The following is a 25023-nucleotide window of genomic DNA, read 5'->3' as shown; positions in this document are numbered from 1 at the left end:
ACAGATATTCACGGTTGTTTAGCAAGGATCGCAATATGTAGACTAAACGCACGTGCAAGGAAAGCTCGTGGATCAATATCGATGCAGCGAATAAGGTCAGATACCGAGGGACTACAGTATAGATGTAATATCATTGATTAGAGATGCTACGCTGGTGTTTCTACCTTGGTGATTCAGGGCAAACTGGAAGCAGCAATAACTGTAGAATCGCAGGGCAGATAGCTAGCCCTAAGAGAACTGGCCAACCGTCATTTGTTCCAAGGATTTGCTCGATGCCCAGCACCTGGGAGACCAGGAGACCCACCGTAACAGCGAGCTGGTTCACCGTGCCTAGGCCGCCTCTCAGGTTCAGTGGTGCTATCTCCGATATGTACATGGGAACCAATGAGGTGTTTAAGCCACAATTGACACCGATGATGAACCGTCCAAAGAACAACATTTCGTATGAGTGAGCAATCTTTGTACAACCCATCAGGCACGCCCCCACGATGCCCAGCACGTTGTTTAGCAGTAAGCCCCCCTTTCTGTGAGCGAACGTCAAACAAACAAAAAAACATGAACGATGTAAATCGTTGATTCATAAACAATTGTTACCTGCCAGTTTCACACACGCACGGTTTTTCATGACGCAGGATTGTGTAATATTGTACAGTACAACAAGTCTGGCATATGCAACAGGGTTAGCGGATTACCGGCAAACAATTCTAGATTCTATTCAGAGTGTCGTACAAACCTGCCAAATCTGTTGGCAATTATTCCACCGCTAAAACCACCTAGCATACCACCGATCGCAAATATGCTTACGGCCACCGAGTACAATTTCTTCACGAAGTCGTCCGAAATGTCCTCCCCATACCGATCCTTGTACACGTCTTTCATGAAATTTTCTATGTTCTGAAACAGGTTCGAGGGTGTCTCTTCGATTAAACATGATTAGATACGGTTTTTTGCGAAATCTTTCCGTAGGGAAAAGTTGCCAAATCACTACTAGCCCCTTGCCGTATTTTAACGAGTCAGGCTCGTCATGAAGCTTTCAACAGAGTCTAACAAATATGAATGTAGTGTGTTTCTTTTTCGATGAAATAAAATTTAAACATCCAAATAAATATTTCTTTTCCCTTCTAAGACATTTTTGGGGATGAAGACGTTTTAATCACTGTAACTGCAAACAAAATGGCATCGCAAGGAGCTAGCCACTCAATTTTTTTTATTGTACTTATTCTAGGCAATGTCTAACGATCGATGCACAACTCAACATTTTTCAATTTTCGTTTCATTGCATTAAAACATTCGCCAGAGTTTCATAATCAAAACTTAATCAAGTTTTCGAGACAGATACTTTTGAACACTTTCAAATTGTAAGAAAATATGTAAATACTAAGTGATTGTAAGTAAAATAGTTTCTTGGAATATATTACAACAAGATGTCACTCTATCGTTTCATTTATTATACTTTTTCCAAGAAACAAATCATTCTTTGACTTTAAATCGTATGATATTGGCAACTTTTCCCCAAATCACTTTTCCCCAAATAAACTCGTCTTCTCTGTATTCAGAAACAAATAAAATTAACTATCAAATGTTCATCTATTGTAAAAATTCATTCAACATCAGCAGTTTTTATCCATATTAAATCCATTTTAATTCAGAAAATCTGAAATTTATTTGAATCGCTCATAACTGTGGTTTTTCTTCGTCGAAAACAGTTACCGCGAGAAGGATCCAGATTTTTTTACCATAATAACTGTTATTTGTAATCAAACAGTTCTTCGATTTTTTCTTTATATTCTGTGTTGATTATCGTAAATTTCAATAATAATCAGCTTTTTATTAATGGTTTTTATTGTGGAAAAGTTTAGAATAACTGTTATTTTTGGTCTCTGATTACTAGACTGCGGATTTTATGCATGTATGATAAAAATGGTAGGTCTAATTTCTGACAGAAAAAAAATTTGAAGAATTGAAATATACTACTATATTAGTTTTAACCTATTAAAAACATATTCAACAAGAAATTAAATATTTATTTCACAGTTTCGCAGTTCAGATAGAAAGTTCTTATTTTGCATAAAGATCCGCATTCTACTGATTACATTTCTGTTGACAATTCTGATTACAATCCCGATTATAATTCTGTTGACAAATTGTACACAGAACAGACATCACCTTAATCTTCACTAATGCGCGCATTGTAAAATCTGTGTTTTGGAGAACGTACCACTTCCGGTGCGTTAATGACTCCGGTATTGTATCCAAACTGCAACATTCCTAAAACCGCTGCCAGTATTGCATACGACAGGAAAAGTGTCAGTCCCTGAAAATACCATCAAACATTGTTTAATACATAGCCTTGTAAAAGAATGGAAACTTGCAAAACGATACCAATTCTCGCGAAAACATAGTAAAACAATCGCAGCCTCAAATAAAATAATTCGAATGGTAAAAATCATAAAGATGAAGGGATAAATAAAAGAACACCAGAGAATGTTAGACTGATTTATTACAAAATATTCGTCAATATAACTATAAAAATCATACGCTACAATGAAGTAAAGAATGATAAATCATGAAATGAAACGGGGAACAGCATAACGAAACAAATACAATTGCGATGTAGGACGTAGGATGATGATGATAATCGTACAAACAAGCAGCCATCAAAAGCGGTGTATCATACGTTCTCGGTACAAAATAAAAAAAAACACACCAATAAATAAGCATTCTCGTTCGAGATACAAGGATCACCTGTTGCAAAAGTCTAAGTTTCCGCCGATGAGAGTGTTCTTCTAGTCGATCCACATATTCTCGTAACTCTTCTATCTCTTCTTTCACCTGCTGTACTGTATCGAGTTCGTGCTGCGTTGGATTAGGAAATTATAATTTACAAACAGGAAGACACTTCTCAACGAAATAACTGAACGGTATAGCGAAACGTAAATAAATTGGAATAAGCGTTTCTGAAACTGTTCGTCGAAACGGTCGAACGGCATTTTTCGTTCCGTCGCGCGCAACGGTTGTTCCAAAAGTTTTGAGAATAATAGCATTTATTTTTACTTTCTACGAAAATATAATAATACCAAATAATCGATTTGAAATGAACAAGATTCGAAACTAAATAGGTACCACTTTCCACGATTCATCCTGTGTATGTTTAAACTAGTGTAAAACCTTTGGTCAGATGCACGGCATATGAAAACAATAGTCGTTTAAATTATTTTGTTGTACTTGTTTAAAGATATTTTAAATTTTCTCTCTTGGCCAAACTTCCGTGAGCGGTAGTGTATATGTGTAGACATTGCTTCGTTTCATATTTTGGTCAAACTAAACAGGATGAAATCATAAACCGTAAAAGGCTTCTAATACGAAGTAGAAAATTGACTGGAAAAATTGATCAAATTCTTCTTTGTTTATGGGCAACATAAAAAATCTTGATGCGTGGGAAGCACTGAAAATGAAACAATTGGGTGTTCAAAAAACCGAAGCGTATTTCAGCTATTTAAAAATATCGGGACGGACAGCTGTAGACATACAAGCTTTAGCAAATACCTGTGGAAAGAGAAGAATTTTATATTACTGGGTAACTCGAGATTCTAAAAAAAGAAAGGCACATCAACTTAATCCTACGGCCATTCCGCTTCCAATATGGCGGCGGTAAGAAAACTTTTAGTATGAGCGGATACCATTTTCTTTTCGGTGTCATCAAGGAAGAATTGGGACAATTTTGGTCTTAGAATCTTGAAGATACAATGATTCTTTTTGAACGAAGTCAAGTAATAATACGTACAAATATTTTTTCATTCGAAGACGAGGTAAAAAAAAAATTGAAAGAGAAGTTCGTGCTAGTGTTGTATAAAGCTCGAGTCTTCGAAGCTCCATAGCTCAGTCTTAAAGAGTTCTTCTATAGAAACTTAGTCTTTAAGACTGAGCTCTGGAGCTTCGAAGACTCGAGCTTTATACAACACTAGTTCGTGCAAATTGGACACTTATTGTAACATTAACTTCTGCATTTTTTGGTTTCTAAAGAAGGGTAGGAAGAGTTTAAAACATTTCACTTAAAAATATGGTGAACTTCTTTTAATCAGTACTATTGCAGGTCAAGTATTCTCCTACAAACAAATGGAACTTCCAGAAAATGAAAGCAATTTTTTCCGGAATTCGAAAAATTCAATTACCAGATAAACACGCTAAATTATGAAACCAAACAAAGATTCAATACACTTTTTCAAGAGCAGACACAATAGAAAATGAATTATGTAGGTTTTCTTATTAATCCTCAACAAAAACCAGACTTCAAAATTCAGAATTTGCATGAACACCCACGGTCTCGTAATAACTACTCTTACATTTATGAATTTATGCGTCAAAAGCAACAAGAACAGCGACTTTTAACAAGTTGCCTTTCTCGTTTGTAGTCAGATAAAATCCTTAGCAGAAAAGCCAACTTCCAACTTCGTTCCAGTTACCAAAAACGGTGGCCGGAAGTTCGAAATTAGCATAAACGTCCGCACGATCTTGTAACGAATGAGCTCAGGAGGAAGCTTTTTGCTTTATGGTTCTCAAAACCGTTGGAACGACCTGTCTGAGCGGTATGTCCGATTCTACTGGTGCGGGAATAGGAGCCGGAAGATTAGGGTCGTACGAGAACTCGAACATGCCGACCAATATTTTCATCAGTATTTGTTGCGACTTCGAAGCTAATAAAACGTATACTTATGTATGTTATGCTGCTATGTCCTATCCTACGTACCTATTTCGTAATATTTTTTTTTTCAATACAACCCCTGTAAGGTGTAAAATTTCAAACTTTAATAATTATTCCTTTGAGTGTTTGTTATGGTGGACCTATGTACCAAATTTCAAGCTTGTAGGTCAATGGGAAGTACCCAAAAGGTTTTGATGATCCGTCAGTCAGTCAGTCAGTGACAAATTTAGCGATTTTTGAGGTCGTATATCTCGGAACCTACTAATGTAGGAAGATTAATGTTTCGTCAATATTGAGACGTGATAGCATTTAACAAGTGTACGAAATTACATCTCTCCATCTGCCTCCTAGCTACTACCGTGCACCTAGATCTCTGAGATGTTCAGGAATCCCAAAATATTCGAGGATCCGAACGGTTTTGAACCGAACAGCTTCCCGACCCATCCTAGGAATCGGTTAGCAGACATCTTCGGGTTCTCGTGCGTCTTTGGGGAAGATCGTTGAGCGAGCAAGGCGGCTGGGGAGAGTTTGGCCGTAGATCGACAATACCTTGATCGCGACCATGTCCCGTTTGACCTCGCTGACCTCGCTCTGACAAGACTCTACGCTCTTGGTGAGCTCCTGCAGCTGTGTGCGGATCTCGCATAGGGCGACGGTCGTCTCCAGCTGGCGGTCACCCCGCTGCAGCTCGTCCAGCTTGGCACTCAAGTTCATACTCATAACGCTGACCTGTTTCTGCAGACTGCCCACACACATATACCCTAACGTGAATCACGCTGGCTCGCCCCGTGTAAGCAAGATTCGACATTGTCGAGCACATTGACAGACACTAGACACGATCAAGGCTAGAACTATAATGCCTATATGGAGTATATCCCTAAACAGAAGACCAACTAAATATCGCGCGCGCGAAACTGCCGAGCCTTCACGGTTAGCCTCATCTTTATGCTGCACGCACACACAGATATACACGCGTGAAACAACACACACATACACAGTACCGTGTGTATAATCTCTGCCGCTGTATTCTGTTTTTTTTTTTTTTATTCTCTAGTTTTCTTTCCTATTTATCAGGCGCTCGTTTATATTCTCCGTTTGTCACGTGCAAGGATACAAAAGCTCTAGCCGGTGGAACGGAAAAGATCTCTGCTATACTATGGAACTGAACGGGTGCAACGTGTGTTGTCACACACATTTTCTCGCCGATGATGCTTTGAACAATTGTCAGCGAGCCAGCGGTAGCTCGGCAGCTAAGGAAGCGGTCGGGTATTACACGATTATAGCATGTTAACAGAGAGAAAGATATATATATACACATATTTGCATATATATCGGACACAAATATACGTACTATATACTATATGTATATATATACCATGATCCGTCTATGTAATAATGAATATATAGAGAGTAATAATATCGAATCGAAAAAATATAGCACAATGTACAAACGCCACTAAAAGCAGGTCTAAAACTGTGTGTGGGTGAGTGTCAGGGTGAAAAACTACGGTGATATATACATATATATAAATATTTAAATGTATATATATATATACGTAAATATATATATATATACATATACATACATATATATATTTATATACACACATTAAACATAGTTGTCAGAGCTGTGCACATTAGATGGAAGTTTGTGAAGGTGAGAGATGAGAACTAGTCCCCGCGTTTATAACAGGTGTAGATACCGGTAGAATGATCGCGATTCTAGGATCGTCGCGAGAAAACATATATATCAAATACGACCACCCCAAGTCCTCGATTTTCCGTTCGAATCGCGATATACACTACGTACACACCAACACGTATTCTATCTATATGTATACTGTTTTTCCATTCCCCGTAAATCGGTCGCGAGAGCTTCGGCACACGCGAAGCCTAATCTACAAAACACGATGCGGGAATGTGCAAGTGGGTTGAAAGACAAATGATCCAATGCTCGTATAGTTCGTAAACGTTGCATGTGGACAATAAATAAGTAATGAGAACGATCAGGAATCTCTCGATCGAGGGTGATTTAGCAAACTTATCGATCGATGTGCACAGCCAAGCAAAAAAGGGTGATTTTAATCAACGGTCGAAACGAATGAACAGAGAGAACCAAAACCAAACGAAAGAGACGGAACACAAAATGAGAAAGAAAGAGAGAGAGAGAGAGAAATAGAAAGAGCGGAGAGAGGAGGAGAGACGAGAACGGGGAGAATCACGCAAGGCACGAGTGACGGTGTGAATAGTGAAAAATGAATGAACACATGAACCGTAAGAGAGAAGAGAGAAAGAGATAGAATGATCCGAATGAAATACTACCCCTGGCATCAAATATTCGATCAAAGTCGCGAACATGATTGTATATCAAATATGAATAATTATACGTGAATGTACACGAGTAATAATAAATTTTATCAAATATAAAAGAATACATTGTCCTCCTTTATGTGGAAGCTACGAAGAAATTGAAGTAGTATAGCAAAGCAATAGAACACTTTTTAATATTTCTGGTGATCAAGATAATATGATAATATACTTGTGGGTGTTGAACTCCTCCCTACTTTATGAGAATTATTTATTGTCTTTATATACGACAAGTTTTATCATCGAACTTGGCTTTGTCATCGATGGAAACATTTTTCATATTGAAGCTGTGGATAATTGATCGAATGATGGACACTTCATCTGTTTGATCGAATAATTTTTGCCAGGGGTAGTATTTGAATAATTCTGGGAGGAAGAGAGAGAGAGAGAGAGGTTGGTGAACGAAGGGTGTAGCACATGAAATGAACGGGATTGAAAGAAATAAGTCAATGAGAAAGAAAGTGTGAATAGATAGACAGAGAGATAGAGATAGAGAGAAAGAAAGAGCAGTGATGATGTTGCCATGTACCTGGGAGGTAGGGAGACCATGGCTGTGTTCCGAAACTACAGTAGCCTCTATGCCTCCCCACTCACTCCTCTTGATTCAGTATTTCGTCTTATTCTCACAGATCTATTTGTTCTTTGCTTTGTTCACGACATATGTACGTACGTTGGATTATCCACCAAATCCAATCAATTGACTCTGAACGATTGCACAGCTTGTTGTCAAGTGGGTCCACAACCAAAGGTGGAGGGGTAACGTGTGGCGGGGGGTTTAAAGGCCGACGACGCCCGCCCCTGCCTCTTATCTCACTCACTCTGTAAAACTTTACCTAGTTTGGAAACACAGTCGTGGTTCAGTCAAAATCAATGTGACACAATGGTATAGTCGCTCGAATTAGTGTCACGTGACGTCCGACTCTTCTAGAGGACAGGCTCGTCACGTGCAGAGAGACGAATTTTTTTTTTTTTTTTTTTAAATAATTTCATCATCTTATCGTTTTATCTTTTTTCGTTTTTAATAAATTTCTGTTCTCGCTTAGGTTCTCACGCATCGCTTATGCGACGCGCCGCCAGCTTACTCACCCCTGCCTAGTCGCCCGCGTCCACAAGCGAGCTTGCAATTTGAATGGGACCATCACTTTTTCGTTTACTAGTTTTTAGTCGTTTCTGGTATTTTTTTCATATTTCTCTTTGATTGATTTTTTATATATACATATATATATATATATTTATTTTTAATATATGCGACAAACGAACGGTTTGGCAAAATAATTGACAAAAATCAGCATGATCTCATGAAGTGAGTATAATAATAACAGACACGCACACAAATAAGTGACAACGACGAGCACATTGAACAACGAGTGTATATCGATCGGTAACCAATGCCAAGGAACTGTTCTGCTATTTTGGCGAAACGCTACTGTACGTTATCGCGCGAGCTCGATCTCCGATAATACTCGATGATCTTTGTGCGGTCGCCGGTTGATTTCATTATTACGGTGCTTCTCTCTCTCGCACAACCACACGTGTAAGGACAACGAGATCGTGAATTGCATTTCAACACCGGTGCGTGATTCACAAACTGAGGAGAGAACAAGGATCGTTTCGCGGTTTCCTTTTGTCCCGTCCTCGATATTCTCCGTTATCGTTCAACGGCGCGGGCGTTGCACGCTTATTTGTGTACCCGACTTCGAAAGAACGTGACATGACATCGAATGGAATGAGCAATCAGTGGTAAGCCTGCGAGCGCCGCAGCCAAAAATAGAGAGATTCATGGACAAAATCTGTTAATGTTAGGTATGTAAAATGGCGACATATCGGAAACAACATATTCTCGCCGGGTGTCTCGATAGTAACTGTTATGACCGAGGGGTGTGTCAGTATATGTACAAAGAATAGGACTAGAGCGAGTGTGATTTATATAATGTATAAATGATAAATGTCACGGCACAAAGCCTTGCAGTTGCATTCTCTGATACATATAAAAATAGTCTATAATAGAAAATAATAAGCGGGGAAAAGAAACACGTCTGTCTTGTTGTTTTTTTTCGTTTTTGTTTTTCGCTTTCGGTCCTTTATCTTTCTTTTCTTTCCGAAGTGAAAACTTCTTTAGGCGCACCGCGTACACAATTGCCGGGACAGTGAACGAGTCTGAACCGTCACGCTCCGAAGTGAAACGTTATTCGGGTAAACTCGGGGGAGCCGTAGAAGTTTTCTCTTCGTTCGTGCGGTCTTATGCGCACAGTATTGGTCTGTTTGTTTTTTTGTATTCTTGTTCTTTGCTTTTTGTACGTTGATATTTGCGAACCGAATGAAACGAGGCACCGCCACTTAGGCCGGGAATTACCTGGATGCGGTTCCGAGACAAGCACTGACTGTCAAAGGCCGCTGTCATTCGAATGAGCAAATGGTTTGTGGTAAAAGAAAGGTTCGTTCGGATAGTTAATTCTTGTCTACGAGAGAGTTTTGTCGGTCGATAAAGCAAGTGCTATCGATTCGGGGTACTTCAGGGCGAATAATAGAGAGCGAGAAGTGTTCTCTTAATTGGTATGCAAGCCTTAAGAGCTTATACACGCTGTTCTACTGTACTGCCGGGTGGCACTAAGCTAAGTTACTTCGATGAGACTTCAAAAGGTTTACGATAATTCCAAAGAACTTCAAACTCGAGTGAAAAGCTACGGTCGGCGCGTCTCACAATAGACGAAGGAGGAATGCTAAATGTAACTTTCTACGTTCAAAATCGCTTTAGAAACAGAGCAGAGTACAGAGTTGCTATGTAGAAGAGCCTAAGAGAGAGATCACTACGGAATATTAATACAGGATCCTAAGAATAGGCACTAAACTATTAAATCAAAATGTAAACGTTTCAATCAGCCGAGATCATAGTTCACGTTCGATGACCTTTCCAATTTTATTCGATACCGTTCGTTACGAATCGCCACGGTAAAAATAAAGTCCACCGCGTTACGGTGTATGCCAGTGTCTCGCTGTATCGCTATCGATCACATTTCGTGTTTTTCATTTAAATGTCGTTGATGCTAATTTCTTCTTCGGCTTCTTGATTATTATTAGGTCTAGTACGGATGCTTATTTCGCGTGTATTTGGTCACCCGTACATTCTTATTTTAGAATGGTTAAACTTGTGAAGCCCATTTCGTAGAAAATGATTGAATCGATTTCTTTATCCAAGCATATATTACGATAAAAATGTATAAAAAAATTTTTTGAAAAGGAGAAAATAATTTTTTCCTGGTTCTCCATAAAATACCGAATCCAGTTAAATGATTAATAATATTTTTCCTCAAAATTTTAAGCGATTAGTTCAGAATTTCTTCTGTTATAAAATTAGTGTCGGAGTAGATAGAAAAATTTAATATGAATTTAAATAAAATCAAAACAACTTGAAAATTTGTAAGTTCATACTCTCGATTCATAAATGAATATTAAATGTTTTAAAAACTTCACGAATTACAGGATACGTTAATTCATTTTTAATTAACAGTGAAAGCATGATCTCTAGCGGCCGGTCAGCGAGACTCCACGTTAGAATAAAAAATAAACCCGTTGATTGTTGAACGGGACAGTAATAAAACATGAATAAACCGACGCAATAACGATCGGTGTTGTGTGGATCCAGTACATCCAACGATCCAGATAATTCTCAAAGACGTCGGTGGCGACGCCCATCGTGCGATACAACAACGTCCTCGGCAAAACTGAATCCGCGCGTATCATGTGTTTCTTTGAAATCTTTCAAATTTTTGGTAAGTAAAACTCTCCCCTCTGTAGTGGTGTCGCTCGAGGTCCGGACTCGCGCGACGTATAGATAATCTACAGTTGCTCATATCAATATTTGGACACTGATATTTCTATAATTGTTGCTGTGTGTAAGACGGATTGATTTCGATGTAATATCGTTCATTTCACAAGAAGATAATCCATTTATTTTAGGGTGTAAATACACAAAAAATTTCTTTCTAACAGTCGGAGCTGGACAAAAATTTTATTTAAATAAAAATGTCGAAAAAGTGGGTTTCTTCCAAGTGGGTCTGAAACCCACTTTATTCGAAGTTTTTATCTCAATAAAATTTTTGCCCAACTCTGCTAACAGTAACATTTAAATGTACAATATATTTTAACGAAAAACTTGTCAAATGTGTGAAAAGTAAATATTTGCTACATCAAAAATTACGAAGAACTGCGATTTTAATATTTTATCATTAGACAGCGAATTTTATGCATTTATGACAAAAATGAGTAGCTGCAATTTAAAACAGTAAAACATCATTTGAAGAATTTAAAAATATTGTTGTATTATAGTTCCAATCAATTAGATGTATTAAGAAAAAAAATAAATTTCTATTTCACTGCAGTTCTTTGCAATACAAGTAGAGAATTTTTTATTTTGCATAAAGATCTATTTATCATGCATCCGTTTGTGTAATCGTTCGGGCATATTAACATTTGTTTTAAATATTGTGCTTGCGATTTAATCATTTGAATTTATTAGTGTTTTTTCGATTCTTCGTGTGTGAAACTTTACTATAATTGTATAACAATTATACAAATATTGCCGTAGTATTGTGACCTTATGCTTTGGATGGTTGTCTTGATAAAATATGAAAGTAATTTGCATTCTTCTATTATTTGCACTTTTCAGTGGACAGAACTTAAACCTCAGATGGTGGACCTTATTTATCAGACTTGATTTATCAATTTTCTTTTCAACATACGGCATGTTTCCGAAATCATGGTGTAAACGGCCAGGTGGCGACTTTAGGTGCAAAAACAAGTTTACATAAAAGAATAACATTTTCTTCTTTGTGGTCTCATTTTCGAGAATATCGAGTTTGAAAATTCAACGGGAACGCGTGCTATTAGATAGGGATTGGCTGACACGTCTGACTACGACTCACCGGTTCTACTTCGTGCAGACACCAGGACACGCGCATCCGACGGACCGTCAACTCGTTTTTCTCGAAAACGACGTGTCAAACTAAAAAATGTTGTTTTCATTTTTGTACAGAGAATCACCTCATGGCCGCTTGTGCCACAATGATTCCTGAGACATCTTGTATACAGTCTTTTTAACACTAAACCTACCACCAGCGGTCAAAACGACCGGTTCCAGATTTATTATTTACAATTATTGAAATAATAAAAATGATTTCATAAGAATTGATTGTATAAATATCTTTAGTAAAGCACGTATTATAATAGGAGCCGCACAGAGTCTAAATAAAATCAGTCTTGTCATTTTTATAAGGGAAGATGTACCAGTTACTTTTAAGGCTCGGTAGGTTTAGAGATTTGTGATCGCTCTACGCAGGGGAGGGGGAATTGTGTATCATGTATCATATTGTACACAAAGTATCATGACCGAATAATGACATGAGTAACCGTAGGTGATCAAGTCGTGATCGAGTAACCGCGTGTCAACGGGTGGTCGGTGCCCGCTTAGGTGTTCCACGGCCGAAATAAAACGAAACGTTGTCCGTATCTTTCGAACGGTAAGAAAGAAGAGAAACTAGGTAGTAGGGTGTTTTCGCGCGGCGAGGGAGGGGTACGTGTGAACGTACCTTACAAGCAACTCCCGTAGAGTGGCTTCATCGTCCTCCTGTACCTCTTCCTGCGTCTCATTACTGAACGCGCCGTGGCTTGGATGATGATGCTGGTGGTGCCTGCCGATCGGCCTGCCGGTCGGATAGGGTCCTCGCAGCCCGTGGTGATGGTGGTGATAGTGACCGGTGTTCGTGGAGGCCGAGTGCAAGTAACGGGCCACGGTGTTGCTGGAACGCCCGCTGGTCAGCTTGAGGCCGGTGCCAGGCGGTAATACGGCGCCTGTACTGGGCTCCACGTAGGTGCGTCTCCCGGCATACTGCTCCTCCTCCACCCTGATGATGTCCTGACGTCCGCTCGATGGCCGATCGGCCGATCTGCTGCGCGATCGCGAGCTAGTCCCGACACTTTTGTGACTTTTGTTGGTGTTCGCACGCCCGTTGACGGTGCCGCCGACACTGGCGTTTCTCTCGGCTCGTTTGCTTTGCCTCCACCAGCTGCTGCTACCGCCGACCTGTGCGCCGAAATCGAGCCTCCCTCTCTGCCTCTCTTCCTCCTCCTCCTCTTCTTCCTCCTCTTCCTCTTCCTCCTCCTCCTCCCCTTCCTCGCCGACGGCGGCACCAGCCGGACCTGGCTCCGTATCCTGGGACCCCGAGAGGCCCGCGATCTCTTCGTAGAGGCACTCCGAATCCGGGTCCGTCGACACTGCCGTGCTGTGCCACAACTGGTTTATTGGCTTGAAGCCGCGTGAATCGGCCATCGTTTGAGCTACGCCAGGACACAACACAGAGAATTTTATACGATCGACATCGTCCCCTTCAACGTCTTCCTCGGCTGGGATGAACTAAAGACCATCCGATGCTGCTTTTCCGAGGAATACTAAGAGTAACGTGTAATCAGTTTGGATTTTTTCTCTTATTCTGTACAGCCAGACACACTTTTCTCTAACTAACACGATAGCATTGATGGTGAGATGCGCTGAGAGCGGGATGCTTGAAAAGTTCCGTAAAGAATCGAGCTGATTCGAAGTCGAAGCGGCTAGACCGGTTACCGATCGCTGTTTCGAGTCTCTCGTTACATTTCTCTGTTTGCGGTCTAATTGGAGTATGGCCAACTTGTCTATTCTATTAACTTTTAACCCATATGTGGTGTACACGCTGGGAACGCTCGACGGGGCTAGCTTTTCATTGCCAAAATAGAATTTTCTGAACAAGCGTGCGCTCGGGAATATTCGTAGAGCTGTACGAGTACCCGAACTGCGGGTCGGATCGGGTCAGCATTCCAATTTCAGCTTTGGGTACCCGAACATTGAAAAGTTTCGGGATCCCGACCTGACCCGACTACAACTTCGGGTTTCTGAAATCACGGGTGCCCGAACTTTATAAACTTTCTGGGTTCCGACTCAACCCTGCGCAAATTACCCGACTATGCCCGAGCCCGAAATTCCGGGTACCTGCACACTCCTACAGAATTTGTTCCCATCGATTTGTAAGTAATATTCATTTCTGCAAGGTTATCGTAATCCGAGGTAAACATGGTTTTCGGTGTCAAGTTGATATCTAACTAAAAGAGCATCAAAATCAGTGTGTCTCAATTGCGGATAGACAATTGCAATAACAACAGATAGATTATAAAGGGTGATCGGTAACTGGTGGTACAACTGAAAAAGTAGTGTTTCTACATCAAAAGTAAGTCGAAAACGTAGACTACAATTTCCTTTTGTTCTATTTTTTTCTGTCTGTTTATGATCTACTGATTCTACTTCTTACAAATGTTAAGCTCGCAAACTTGACGGATGTTATTCCGTATCTTCGACTTATTTTCTCATTTAGAACGGTTGTACCGAATACTGGGACACTCCGTAGACAGAATCGGCTGATGCGTCTGATCGTGAACGACACGTTCTACTTCCTGCGAATACCAGGCTTCGCGAACTCGACAGATCTTTACACTAGGAACAGAAAGTAATAGTTATAAGAGTTTAAAGGTCGATTATTATTGAAATTTAAGGTAATCAACACAGCATATGAAGAAAAACATCGAAGAACAAAATGATTAAAAAATATCGATTTTTTAAATTATTGATTACAAATACAGTAAATCCTCTATAGTTGAGTTTCTATAGTTTATACTTGCTATAGTCTAGTTTAGTTGAGTTTTTCTCGAAAAGAAAGCCTCACAACTATAAAATTTTATTCTACATTTTTGGCTTATTCCTTTTGTTATGTAGAATCACCCCTTTTTCGGTTGCACCACCAGTTACCGATCAGCCTGTATATTGATCGCAATGATCCAATTACTTTTTAACCCTTAGCACTCGAATGGTGAGTCAGAGTCACCACTCAAAATTGCGATACAATTATTCAAAATATTGTTTAGAATATTGTTTAGATTATATTAAATATCTTGGTAGCTAATCAATTACTAAAGCATGAGGTGTTGTATCAATTTCACATCTATGAAAATGGAAAAGAAATTATTAATTATTAAAATTATTAAGGGCTTAGGCCACACCCTGAGATTTAAAAAAATCGAATTCTCTCAATTTTCCTTAAATTTAGAGTTCAGGGAATAATTTAAGCAAAAATAGCAGGTTTCCGAGCAGGTAGGTCGCGTTTCCAAGTCGCACTTTTCCTTCTTTTGCGTTTTTCTCGAAACTACATTTCTACAACAGGTATAACACATATCTCGGAAAGTATACGTCCGATTTATGCTTCTGATACACATAATTCTAATAACATTATCTATCATGTAGTCCCAATTATTTATAACAATCGTTTAAAGTTTTACTGTTTTGGTAAAAATTTAATGTTCATTTCCACTTTCCTCGCATTTGTACAAAAATGTGTTTTTCTTTAAATCCCTATGCTACATGATAGATATTTTATCAATGAACAATAAAATCATGAGTTTTTTAGTTTCGGATAATCCTGGGCATCACAATCCGTTACACCGTCTGCGCGCGTCCTGACGGAGGAGTATTGCAAGACCACGGATAACTAGGCCATTTGTAATAGTTTTTTGTAAAATCTACACAATATATTCTTCAATCTCACCATATGTAATAATAAAATAATTGTAGCATTCCTAGTTTCGTAGAAAATAATTCGTAAACTTTGATGTCATTTCGGCCGCCTCAGGGTGGCGTAACCCCTTAATGGAATTATTCTAGGTCGGAAGAAATGTTTCATCATCGAGTTAGAATAACTCCGAGTGCGAAGGGTTAAATAAACTGAAGAATCAAGTTTTTCAATCGATACATACGATTTGAAACTATTCACAACGGTTTGTTATTAAGGAATTTCTATTAGAGCAGTGCTTTCGATTCGTCTATTATGTTTGGTTTGATTTCCGCGCGATTGTGGCAGAATAGCGTGTCAAACGTGCCTCCCATCTGAAACAGGTGTCTACACGCGACACAAACCGAGAAAGATTTGCAGAAAATACATTGGTCCGCGGAAAATGCGAGAAACAATGAATAATTCAACAGGACGCATTTCCAGGGGCCCGTTTCAACAAAGTTTTCAAATACATACTGAAAGCGCGCTCCTCGTTTCCCTTTTGTTTTTGAAACGGTGGCAAAACGATTCGAATATTATTGTTCTCGATCGAGTTTAATTGTTGTTGGCGGCTTTACCTCCCGCGTTCTCCACGAGAATCGCATCCCGTGGAACACTGGTTTATATCCGGACGATAATAGCATCAACTATTTCGCTAATGGCTAATTCGTCGACCGCCACAGTCAAAACAGACGGATAAACATTACTAACAAATTCCTCGGAACAAAGTTAGTTCGGGAACTTTTCAGACATACCGCGTCTGCGTTCGTGTGCAAATGAACACCCTCGTCCACGTTGTACCACGTCATTATGCAATCGATATTTCAAGGTCAAAAATACTCTTTCGACGTGGAGCGGCATTCCAACTGTGAAAACGAGTGCGTAAACGGTGACGCTGATTAACGTGATTTGAAATTATGTAATGATAATAAAAAATACCAATATAAGTTGTATGTATATTGTATAAGCACTAGTGTATTCACATATAACGGGTTCCTTGAAGTTAAACAATCGAACTTTGTCGATGTGTGCTAAGAGAAACGGAATACATCGTAGAAATGTCAGTTGATGAATAAGATCACCAGAAGCTATTTGTTTTCTGTCATTTCAAATTAATAACATACATATTATCTCAACTCGACTTTTTCGAATAATATGATAATTTTGTTAACTTTTCACGTACAGAACACATCTTCAAAATAAAATTGTTTAATTTCGTGGTAGCCTGTGTAGTCGGCGAAACAAATATAGTGACTTTTTCTCGAGACCTATTTAAATGGTTCATTAAACAATAGATTAGTTAGTAGCAGATTGCTAATATGTATATATTTTTGATCGGTAAAAATCTGTGTTTTGTCAGATTGCGTTTCTTTTGTACTGAATTTCTATTGTTGTACTTATTAGTGTTGCAATTGTGTAGTTCTTCTTTTATCCCTAGATACAACGTACAACATTTATGTTTAGAATTGTATCTTTTGTATTATACGATAACGAATGACTGTGTTTATTAATTGTCTTTTGGAACGAGAGAATTTAGCAGATCATCAATCATGATCTGGTCAACGTTTCTGTTGTTGATTAATGACACTGTTTATAAAGATTGTCAGTGATACGACAGTATTTAAAACAACCCGATACGTGGAAGTGAATGAATAGCAGATGCCATTGTCTTGTTATTATTTAAGCATCTAATTATACAGTAACGACAGATTTGCTCAGAAATTTTTCATAAACGATTATCTCAGAAGTGAGACCGTGCACCAGGAAAGGTTATTTTAAAATTTCGATTTATTTTTATTTACGCATGCGCAATCGAAAAGGTTAAACATGGTGGACGCATCGATTCTCGTCTTCTTAAAGCGACCGATACATTTCTCTCTTATTTATTGCATTAGAAGCAAAACTTTAGTAGCTGCAAGTAGTGATGGGATCTTAATCACTTCGAATCGCTTCGATTCAATGTTCACGACAAAATATTCGAATCACTTGCAACATAATTCGAAGCTTAGAACTGTTGAGACTCTTGCACGTCTTGAGAGTCTTCATTGTCTTGAAAATCTTGAAAGTCTAAACTTTGGAAGGTTCGTAAGAATCGAAACTCTTGACATGTTACATCTATCACGAAACAATGATTACATCATGTCAGCATTGGAATAAATGGCGGTATGAAGGTATAAACATTATAAAAAGTATAACGTTTGTTAAGATTATCAAGACTTTTACGAATAATTTTCAAGACTTTAAGTCTTTCAAGAGTGTCAAGAATTTCTGATTTCGAATAAATATCGAATTGATTCGAAACTCCGTGGTGATTGATTTGTTCGAAAACTTGCAGGGCAGAGTATTGTATGCCCATCACTAGAGCTGCAAGACACACTGTCGCATTTTCGACGAGGAAAAATTTGTCCCTGGTAATTGTTTCCAAAACAGATATGTCGAATTCATTTCTGCACGGCACTTTTAATTGCCGTCGATTTCATTTTAATGATACAGTACAATTTTCCTGGACAGTTCGCAATTGGTTTATAATTGGACATGGTAACAGAGAAATTGAAAATTTCAACTCAATATGCGACACTAACTAGCTAACAATCAGTGAATATCTTGTTCTACTATTTTCCACTAAATCCTCCTCTGAACCGCAAACCAATATCACAAATTGTATTATAACGTGTATATGATAATTTGACTGTCGATTTTGCATATTTTTATAAAAACGTAACATCGAGATGACAAAAACTGCGTTTAAAAGCAACCTTTTCACACCGTATATAATTATTTTACTCTATTCCACTCTACTAAATTACTAATTAATTTCATGAGTCGGTTTCATGAATTCACCTTTCATATTTATAATCATTGTTGCATTACTTTGTGTTCATTTCACTATTCTTCGCGGCGTCACGGCATCACTTTCTGTCGCGGCGGTTTTGTAACAAAATTATTTCGCAGTTTACCCCGTTTACTAATTAATTTCCGGCATCTGTTTTTGTGTCTTTTGTCAACGTGTCCTCGCTTTGATTTTATTTCGCTCTTCTTCAGATCCTCCATGTTTAACTCCGGTTACTTTGTGCAACACCTAATAAATTATTCAATTTCACCGCAGTCATCTTGACCAACCGATTCTTTTACGTGCACTTGCTTTCCGCGTCTATCGTGTTTCACGTTCGTCATTAGACTGCGAATCTTTATGCATTTGTGCTACATGCATATTTATAAAATACGAGGAAACGTATAGATTAACGAAAACCGACAGTCTTTTCGTTTCATTCTTGCAATGAGAACGACCCTCTAATTTTTGTTTTATCTATTAATTTCTAAACCTCTGCAATATAATATGGAGTTAAGAGCTCGGACAATATAATGGGACAATATAAAACTATTATAAAGTATATATTTATGGTTTTAAATGCGATTTCATTGTCAATATTCAAGCATTGAAGTAAATAGTGTACCAAATGTAATAAATATCAGATATACACTGAATGTAAAGTTTCTTCTTTTTCTGAACAATTATTAGAGACACTGTACGTGTCCAATCACCATACAGTGAGGAGCAAAAGTGAACACACACATACGATATTTTCACAAAAACGTATTTTTATTTAATGTTTGCATATAAAATAGAATAAAAATAAAATACATAGCATTAAGTACAAAGTGTTAGCTTTTCAAGAAAATTTTACTGATCGTGCTATTATTATTGTTTTGATAAATACAAACATTTTCCGTGTAGACGGCTTTGCACAATATTAGAACGTTTGTGGCTGAGAAACGTAAACATATTTTTTGTAAACAATGACCGGTGTTATTCGAGTCCAGGAGTACTCTAGTAGTTGTACTGTTGTTGTTCGTGCAGTAACACGCATTAACACACTGTCATGAAGTCATTATCAAAGACTGTGGAAGATAGTATTATCTCTTAATTAAAATCTGGCTTATCAACGAGAAAAGTTGCCGGGAATTTGCAGTTGACCAAGCTGTAGTACATAAAATACGGAAACGATATTGTAATGTTGTTCCTACAACTTTCGAAGGACGTCCACAAATGTTGTCTTATCAGAACAAGCGACGATTAACAAAATATATAACTTCAGAAGTCACGACGACGGCGTCAATGGCTGCAAAGTTGTTGGAAAACGATGTTGGAAAGAAAGTAAGCAAGTGGACGGCTCGAAGAGCATTAAACGAAACTAATTTTATATCAATGGAGAAGAAGAAGAAACCTGCTCTTTCGAAGGAAAATATTAAACCTTGTTTGAGTTTTGTTTTAATCCTTATTTTAAATCCTATCGAGAATGTCTGGACATATTTAAAAATGAAATTACCGAATAACTGCAATGATCCACCAACGACAATAAATGATTTGTGGCAAGGAGTGCAGCAATAGGGGTATTCTATTATTCCTTCAGAATATTGCGAAAATATAATTTCAAGTATGCCTAAACGCATTCAAGCCACTACCAAGGCCAAAGGCTTCTGGACAAAGTATTGCATAAAAATATGAAATGTTTATTTGAAAATGAATTGTGGTGCAAAATCGATTACACGAAAGCTATTTGTATTTATCAAAATAATAATAATATCATCATCGTTTAAATTTTTTTGGAAAGCTGAAATATTGTACTTAATACTGTGTATTTTGTTTTTATTCTATATGCAAACAGTAAATAAAAATACGTTTTTGTAAAAATATCGTTTATGTGTTCACTTTTGCTCCTCACTGTGGTTGCAAAGAAGATCACGAACAGGATTGAAAAGTGGGAATTTGCATAGAAATCCACAGTACTACTTCGCGGCATTACTCGAATCATTATTAACCTCCATTCTAAAAGGAACTAGCCGTCAACAGGCGAGAGCTTTTCACAAAGTCACTATATCTGTTCCACGAAGTATCCGTGGACGAACGTTTATCTTGTCCCCCGGCAATTCGACTTGACGTGCAGACAGACTAGACAAGAATCCACGAACAGTTCATTGCGAATTAATCAGAACGATTCTCGTGTCAATTCGCTGAAAGTCTGCCAGCAGCCGGAACGGAGCTACGTTGATTAATTCACGCGAAGTTAGCCGGAGCGGAGCGGAGCGGAGCGGCGCGGCGCACGGTTCGTACCCTGATGCACCGCGATGCACCGTGCAACAACGCGACGCGCGCTACCCTCGATGCAAGTTTCATGCCCACTGACAGTTCCTGTTACTGTAAGGGTACCAGTCCCGCGATGGCAGCGTAAACAACGGAGCCCATCGCTCTGCCAGTGACTCTGCTTGTAACGGAATGATTTCGTTCATGGTAGCGGACACGTACCGTAAAATCTTCGAAACAGTCTGCACCTTAACTTCTGATACAGTCAACATATCGTTCTTCAAATTATACAAAACAAAATTAAGAAAAAGACCTACAACAATGCGAGACCCGTAAATATTGGGTTGGGGGCAAAGTTTCTTCGTATACATATAAATCCTTTGCACTCCGAATTATTTTCAATTTTATTGCCAACAACTCCGTACATACAGGGTGTCTCAGCTGAAGGAGGCCACGTAAATATCTCCTTTATTTTTAATGGCACAACAAATATTTATGAACAATTTCTTTTGTCCGGTTTTTTCATAGTTTTTTCAAAGTCATCGTTAGTTTTTTATCGGGAAAACTTATTTTTTTTCATTCCATCTTATAGCGGCTGAAAAAATACATTTGAATATGCTTAAGTCATTAACAAGATGGAATGAAAAAAAAGTTTTCCTTGAAAAAACTATTAAAAAATAACCGAACAAAAAAAATTGTTCTTCTATGACATTCCTCCTTCGATACCATTTAAATTATGCCACAAATATATTTTTTGTGCCATTAAAAATAAAGGAGATATTTAGATGGCCTCCTTCAGCTGAGACACCCTGTATAATGAAGCACAGTTCCTTGACTGCTACTTATTTTAAACGATTCTTTTTACTAAATACATATTTGTTTTTAATTAAAAACTGAGATATTAAATAAATAAAGGAAGAACCAAATACATATGAAAACCCGTTTTATATCCGTTCGAATACCACAATTTCTTGTTTGTAATTACTCTGATACTCACTCAAGTACATCTATGTTGATGATCAAGTATGATCATCTATCGGGAGGATACGAAGAAACTTTTTCCCTAACCCCATATTAAGAGAAACTTGCCAATACTGATTACTAGACTGCTGATCTTTATGCATTTATGGCGTATGAAAATTTTCAAAAAATATTAGAACACGAAATTCAATAGAATTTTTATTACGATTTTTATTAATTTATTGTAGTATCTCTACAAAGGCCATTGCCACTGACACTAAGAGATTCTATTTGACTCCACTTTCTTAAAATTTCCAACACATTACATTAAAAGTTCAATAATTACTGTTGGATGATTCTTATAGTTTTTTGCGCTGATTCCGAATCTGCTCTTAATTTTTCCCCTAGACGCACAGTTTTTGAGAAACTTAATTTTGAAAATAGAAAACATATTTTTCAACTTTAAATAAATATTGTGATGTTATTATAAAAGATATTGGATTGTTCTTTGCAGCAAAAGATTCTGTAGACTTTCCCGAATACAGTGATATCCAATATTAATACATTATAAATGTTTAAACATGTTTAAACAATTGTTGAAGATGGAGAGACACCACTTTTGCCTCAATTGTTGAGAATATTTTTCAGTTTATCTTAAAAAATAAGGATCCGGCGTAAAATCTAACTGTATCACGCGATAGAGCAGACTTTTATCTTGAGAAACCATCCTTTAAAGTTTGCAACGTCGACGTTTTTTCGAACAAAAAAGCAAAATATCTTCGCCCGACATGACTTGCCGCCAGTGACGGGATGCGGCGCGGCGAACGGCCGTACTAATGGCGAGCGCCATTGAGGAACGTATTAGGGTTAAATCATTTCTTCTGAAGGCATTTTTATAACTTCATTAATTGTGAAATAAAAAAATCTAGAACATTTGACCGGTCGTGGTACGTTTAGTGTATGTGATCAGCTTTGTACCTCAAAATATTATACAGGGTGTCCCAAAATTCGTGAAAATCCCGAAAGGGGGTGGTTCCTGAGACCACTTCAAGCGACATTTTCCTTTGCAAAAATGTTATCCGCGGCTTTGTTTAGGACTTATTAACGGAAAACACGGACCAATCAGAGCGCGATCTAGACGCGAGTTGCCACAATCGGCCCGGCGCGCCAACTGTCTATTGGCCGACTGTGGCAACTCGCGTCTAGATCGCGCTCTGATTGGTCCGTGTTTTCCGTTAATAAGTCCTAAACAAAGCCGCGGATAACATTTTTGCAAAGGAAAATGTCGCTTGAAATGGTCTCAGGAACCACCCCCTTTCGGGATTTTCACGAATTTTGGGACACCCTGTATAATAATAAACTTATAGACGGCAATAGCATTTCTTGATCGACACGTTTTATAAGCGTAGCATTCTAAAATCGGACACATTTCATATGCAACAACCTAATAGATCTGAAATAAATAAAAATTCTGTGGAATTTTTTACTTTCTAGCATTTTTAACAATTTTTTGAAGCCATAAATGCATAAAGATTCGCAATCTAGTCATTAGATTAGTACTATCTTACTAATGTTTTTAATCACAAGGGGGTATATGCCTGTCGGTAATGAGTCTAAAGTCGCAAACATCGTGCACATCTCGTCCACACATATCGAGTCATTACTGCGAACCCTAATCGTGTGTGCTATACTCGAGATTTTACGGTAAGTCCGAAACCTAACCCCTTGACGATCGAAACGAAAGGAACGTGCGCGATGATTCCACATCGGTTCTGCACGCCAAATTGGAAACGAGCAGTCAGTTGCTGCAAGATTGTGCTGCAGTAATTAAGCCAGATACCAGTATGCGTCGACTCGTCATACGAACGGCGATTAAAGTACCACGGTAACGAGCTTTATTAATACTGTTCGCTGTCATTAATTTTAAGTGAGTACGAGTTCACTTTGACTGCGAAACTCCGCGTTCGAAGTACCAGCTCTTCTTTCTCTCTTTAGAAAGAGAGAGAGAGAGAGAGAAAGAAACCTTCCGATCGAAAGCTGGCAACTCGTTTCGAGTCTCGAGCATTGTAATTTTTGTACGAACTTTCGCGTTTGTTTCAATTGCTTTGTTGTCTTTCGATATCTTCTTTTGGAACGGCGAACATCTTTCAACCGATTCCTCGCACGGCTTTCTCTTCAAGAAAGTTGTGTGGCATAGAAAGATTACAATCATTTCCTCGAGTCATTAGTGTCTGTTACAGTAAAGTGTTGATCTAAGCCGGGTCATCGAATAACTAAAAATACTTTTAACAAACATTTGAGTAATGTTTATTACCTTTAGTTTGAAGCTGTTTTAAATTGAGAAAGTCGTGAAGTTTACAACATTTCAGAATTGCATTTACAACGTAAACTCCTTTGTCTTTCTCAATTCTTCTTGCTTTTTATTTATTAAAATCTCCATCCTTTCTTTGTTTCTCAAGTTTTCAGTTCCATAGATAGATCTTTTCGTGCACTTCGCTGTACTTTGTTTTATTTTTGTAATGCTGAGAGTGCTGAGAGCTTATTTTTTTATATTAAAAAGGCAAGAGAAGTTTCTTTTTATATGCTACGAATAATTTGGCGAAAGTCGCATAAAAAAATAATTAAGAATAAAGAAGTTTCGTAATTGAATTAGTAGTGGTTCACATGGATATACCGGTGTATACGAACTGACTAAGATCGTGCAGCCCCGTCGGGCTTAGATCAAGACTTTACTGTGGTTCGATTTTTTTAATAAACTAGTCATTTTCAATGTCTAAATTCTAATTTTTGGAGATTTTAGATTTACCGTTCGCGAGTTTGTAGTAAATTCATTTTGGAACGGTGCTTTCCGCTGGTAACACGGAAATTTGTAATTGAATATTGTGTAGCACGTAACATGCAAACCGATATAATAGATTCAGATTGAATCAATTTCTGATCGACCGACGCATATCGAAGACCGAGAATCATTCTGCATAATTCTTCTACCTTCGGGAAGCGTATGATTGAAGAAAGTGAATCAATAGCAAGAAGCAATTCTTATTGGCATTTGCGAGGTTAACAGTCTCCTGTTTTCTATCATTTTATATTGATAATTATTAACCCACCTATATGGGATAAACGCTGCACGGTATTCCATTTGAATCTGCATTTACTGTCTGGAGTAAATAATTAAATTTTCATATCAGTTCGTTATAAATATTGGATACCGAAGAACGTTCATGATACACTTTAAAATCTTCCATTGTATGTTTCCTATCATTTTATATTGATAGCTGGTAAATCAA

The 25023-nt window shown here is 38.0% G+C and overlaps 1 protein-coding gene across 14 annotated transcripts in view; it reads right to left on the bottom strand.

Annotated features, from left to right (window-relative positions):
• Positions 1-25023, bottom strand: part of Glut1 (Glucose transporter 1) — a 102350-nt gene that overhangs the window by 43799 nt on the left and 33528 nt on the right. For 11 of the 14 annotated variants that reach the window (XR_013009607.1, XR_013009609.1, XR_013009608.1 and 8 more), the window contains exons 3-8: positions 12655-13513; positions 5252-5444; positions 2746-2856; positions 2219-2314; positions 734-894; positions 165-524 (exon numbers count right to left, since the gene is read on the bottom strand). Coding sequence is in view for 11 of the 14 variants with exons in the window: in XM_076430436.1 (XP_076286551.1) it covers positions 165-524; positions 734-894; positions 2219-2314; positions 2746-2856; positions 5252-5444; positions 12655-13394 (1661 nt within the window). In the remaining 3 variants the exon portion in view is untranslated. Of the gene's footprint in view, positions 1-164; positions 525-733; positions 895-2218; positions 2315-2745; positions 2857-5251; positions 5445-7598; positions 7903-12654; positions 13514-25023 lie in introns of those variants that run through there. The other 3 variants (XM_076430437.1, XM_076430446.1, XM_076430447.1) reach the window with 3 other exon arrangements.

The sequence above is a fragment of the Lasioglossum baleicum genome, chromosome 9 (assembly GCF_051020765.1).
Source record: "Lasioglossum baleicum chromosome 9, iyLasBale1, whole genome shotgun sequence".
In the NCBI taxonomy this organism is placed as follows: domain Eukaryota; kingdom Metazoa; phylum Arthropoda; class Insecta; order Hymenoptera; family Halictidae; genus Lasioglossum; species Lasioglossum baleicum.
The sequence above is the reverse complement of the archived record's forward strand: the minus strand, read 5'-3'. Positions and strand labels throughout refer to the sequence as shown.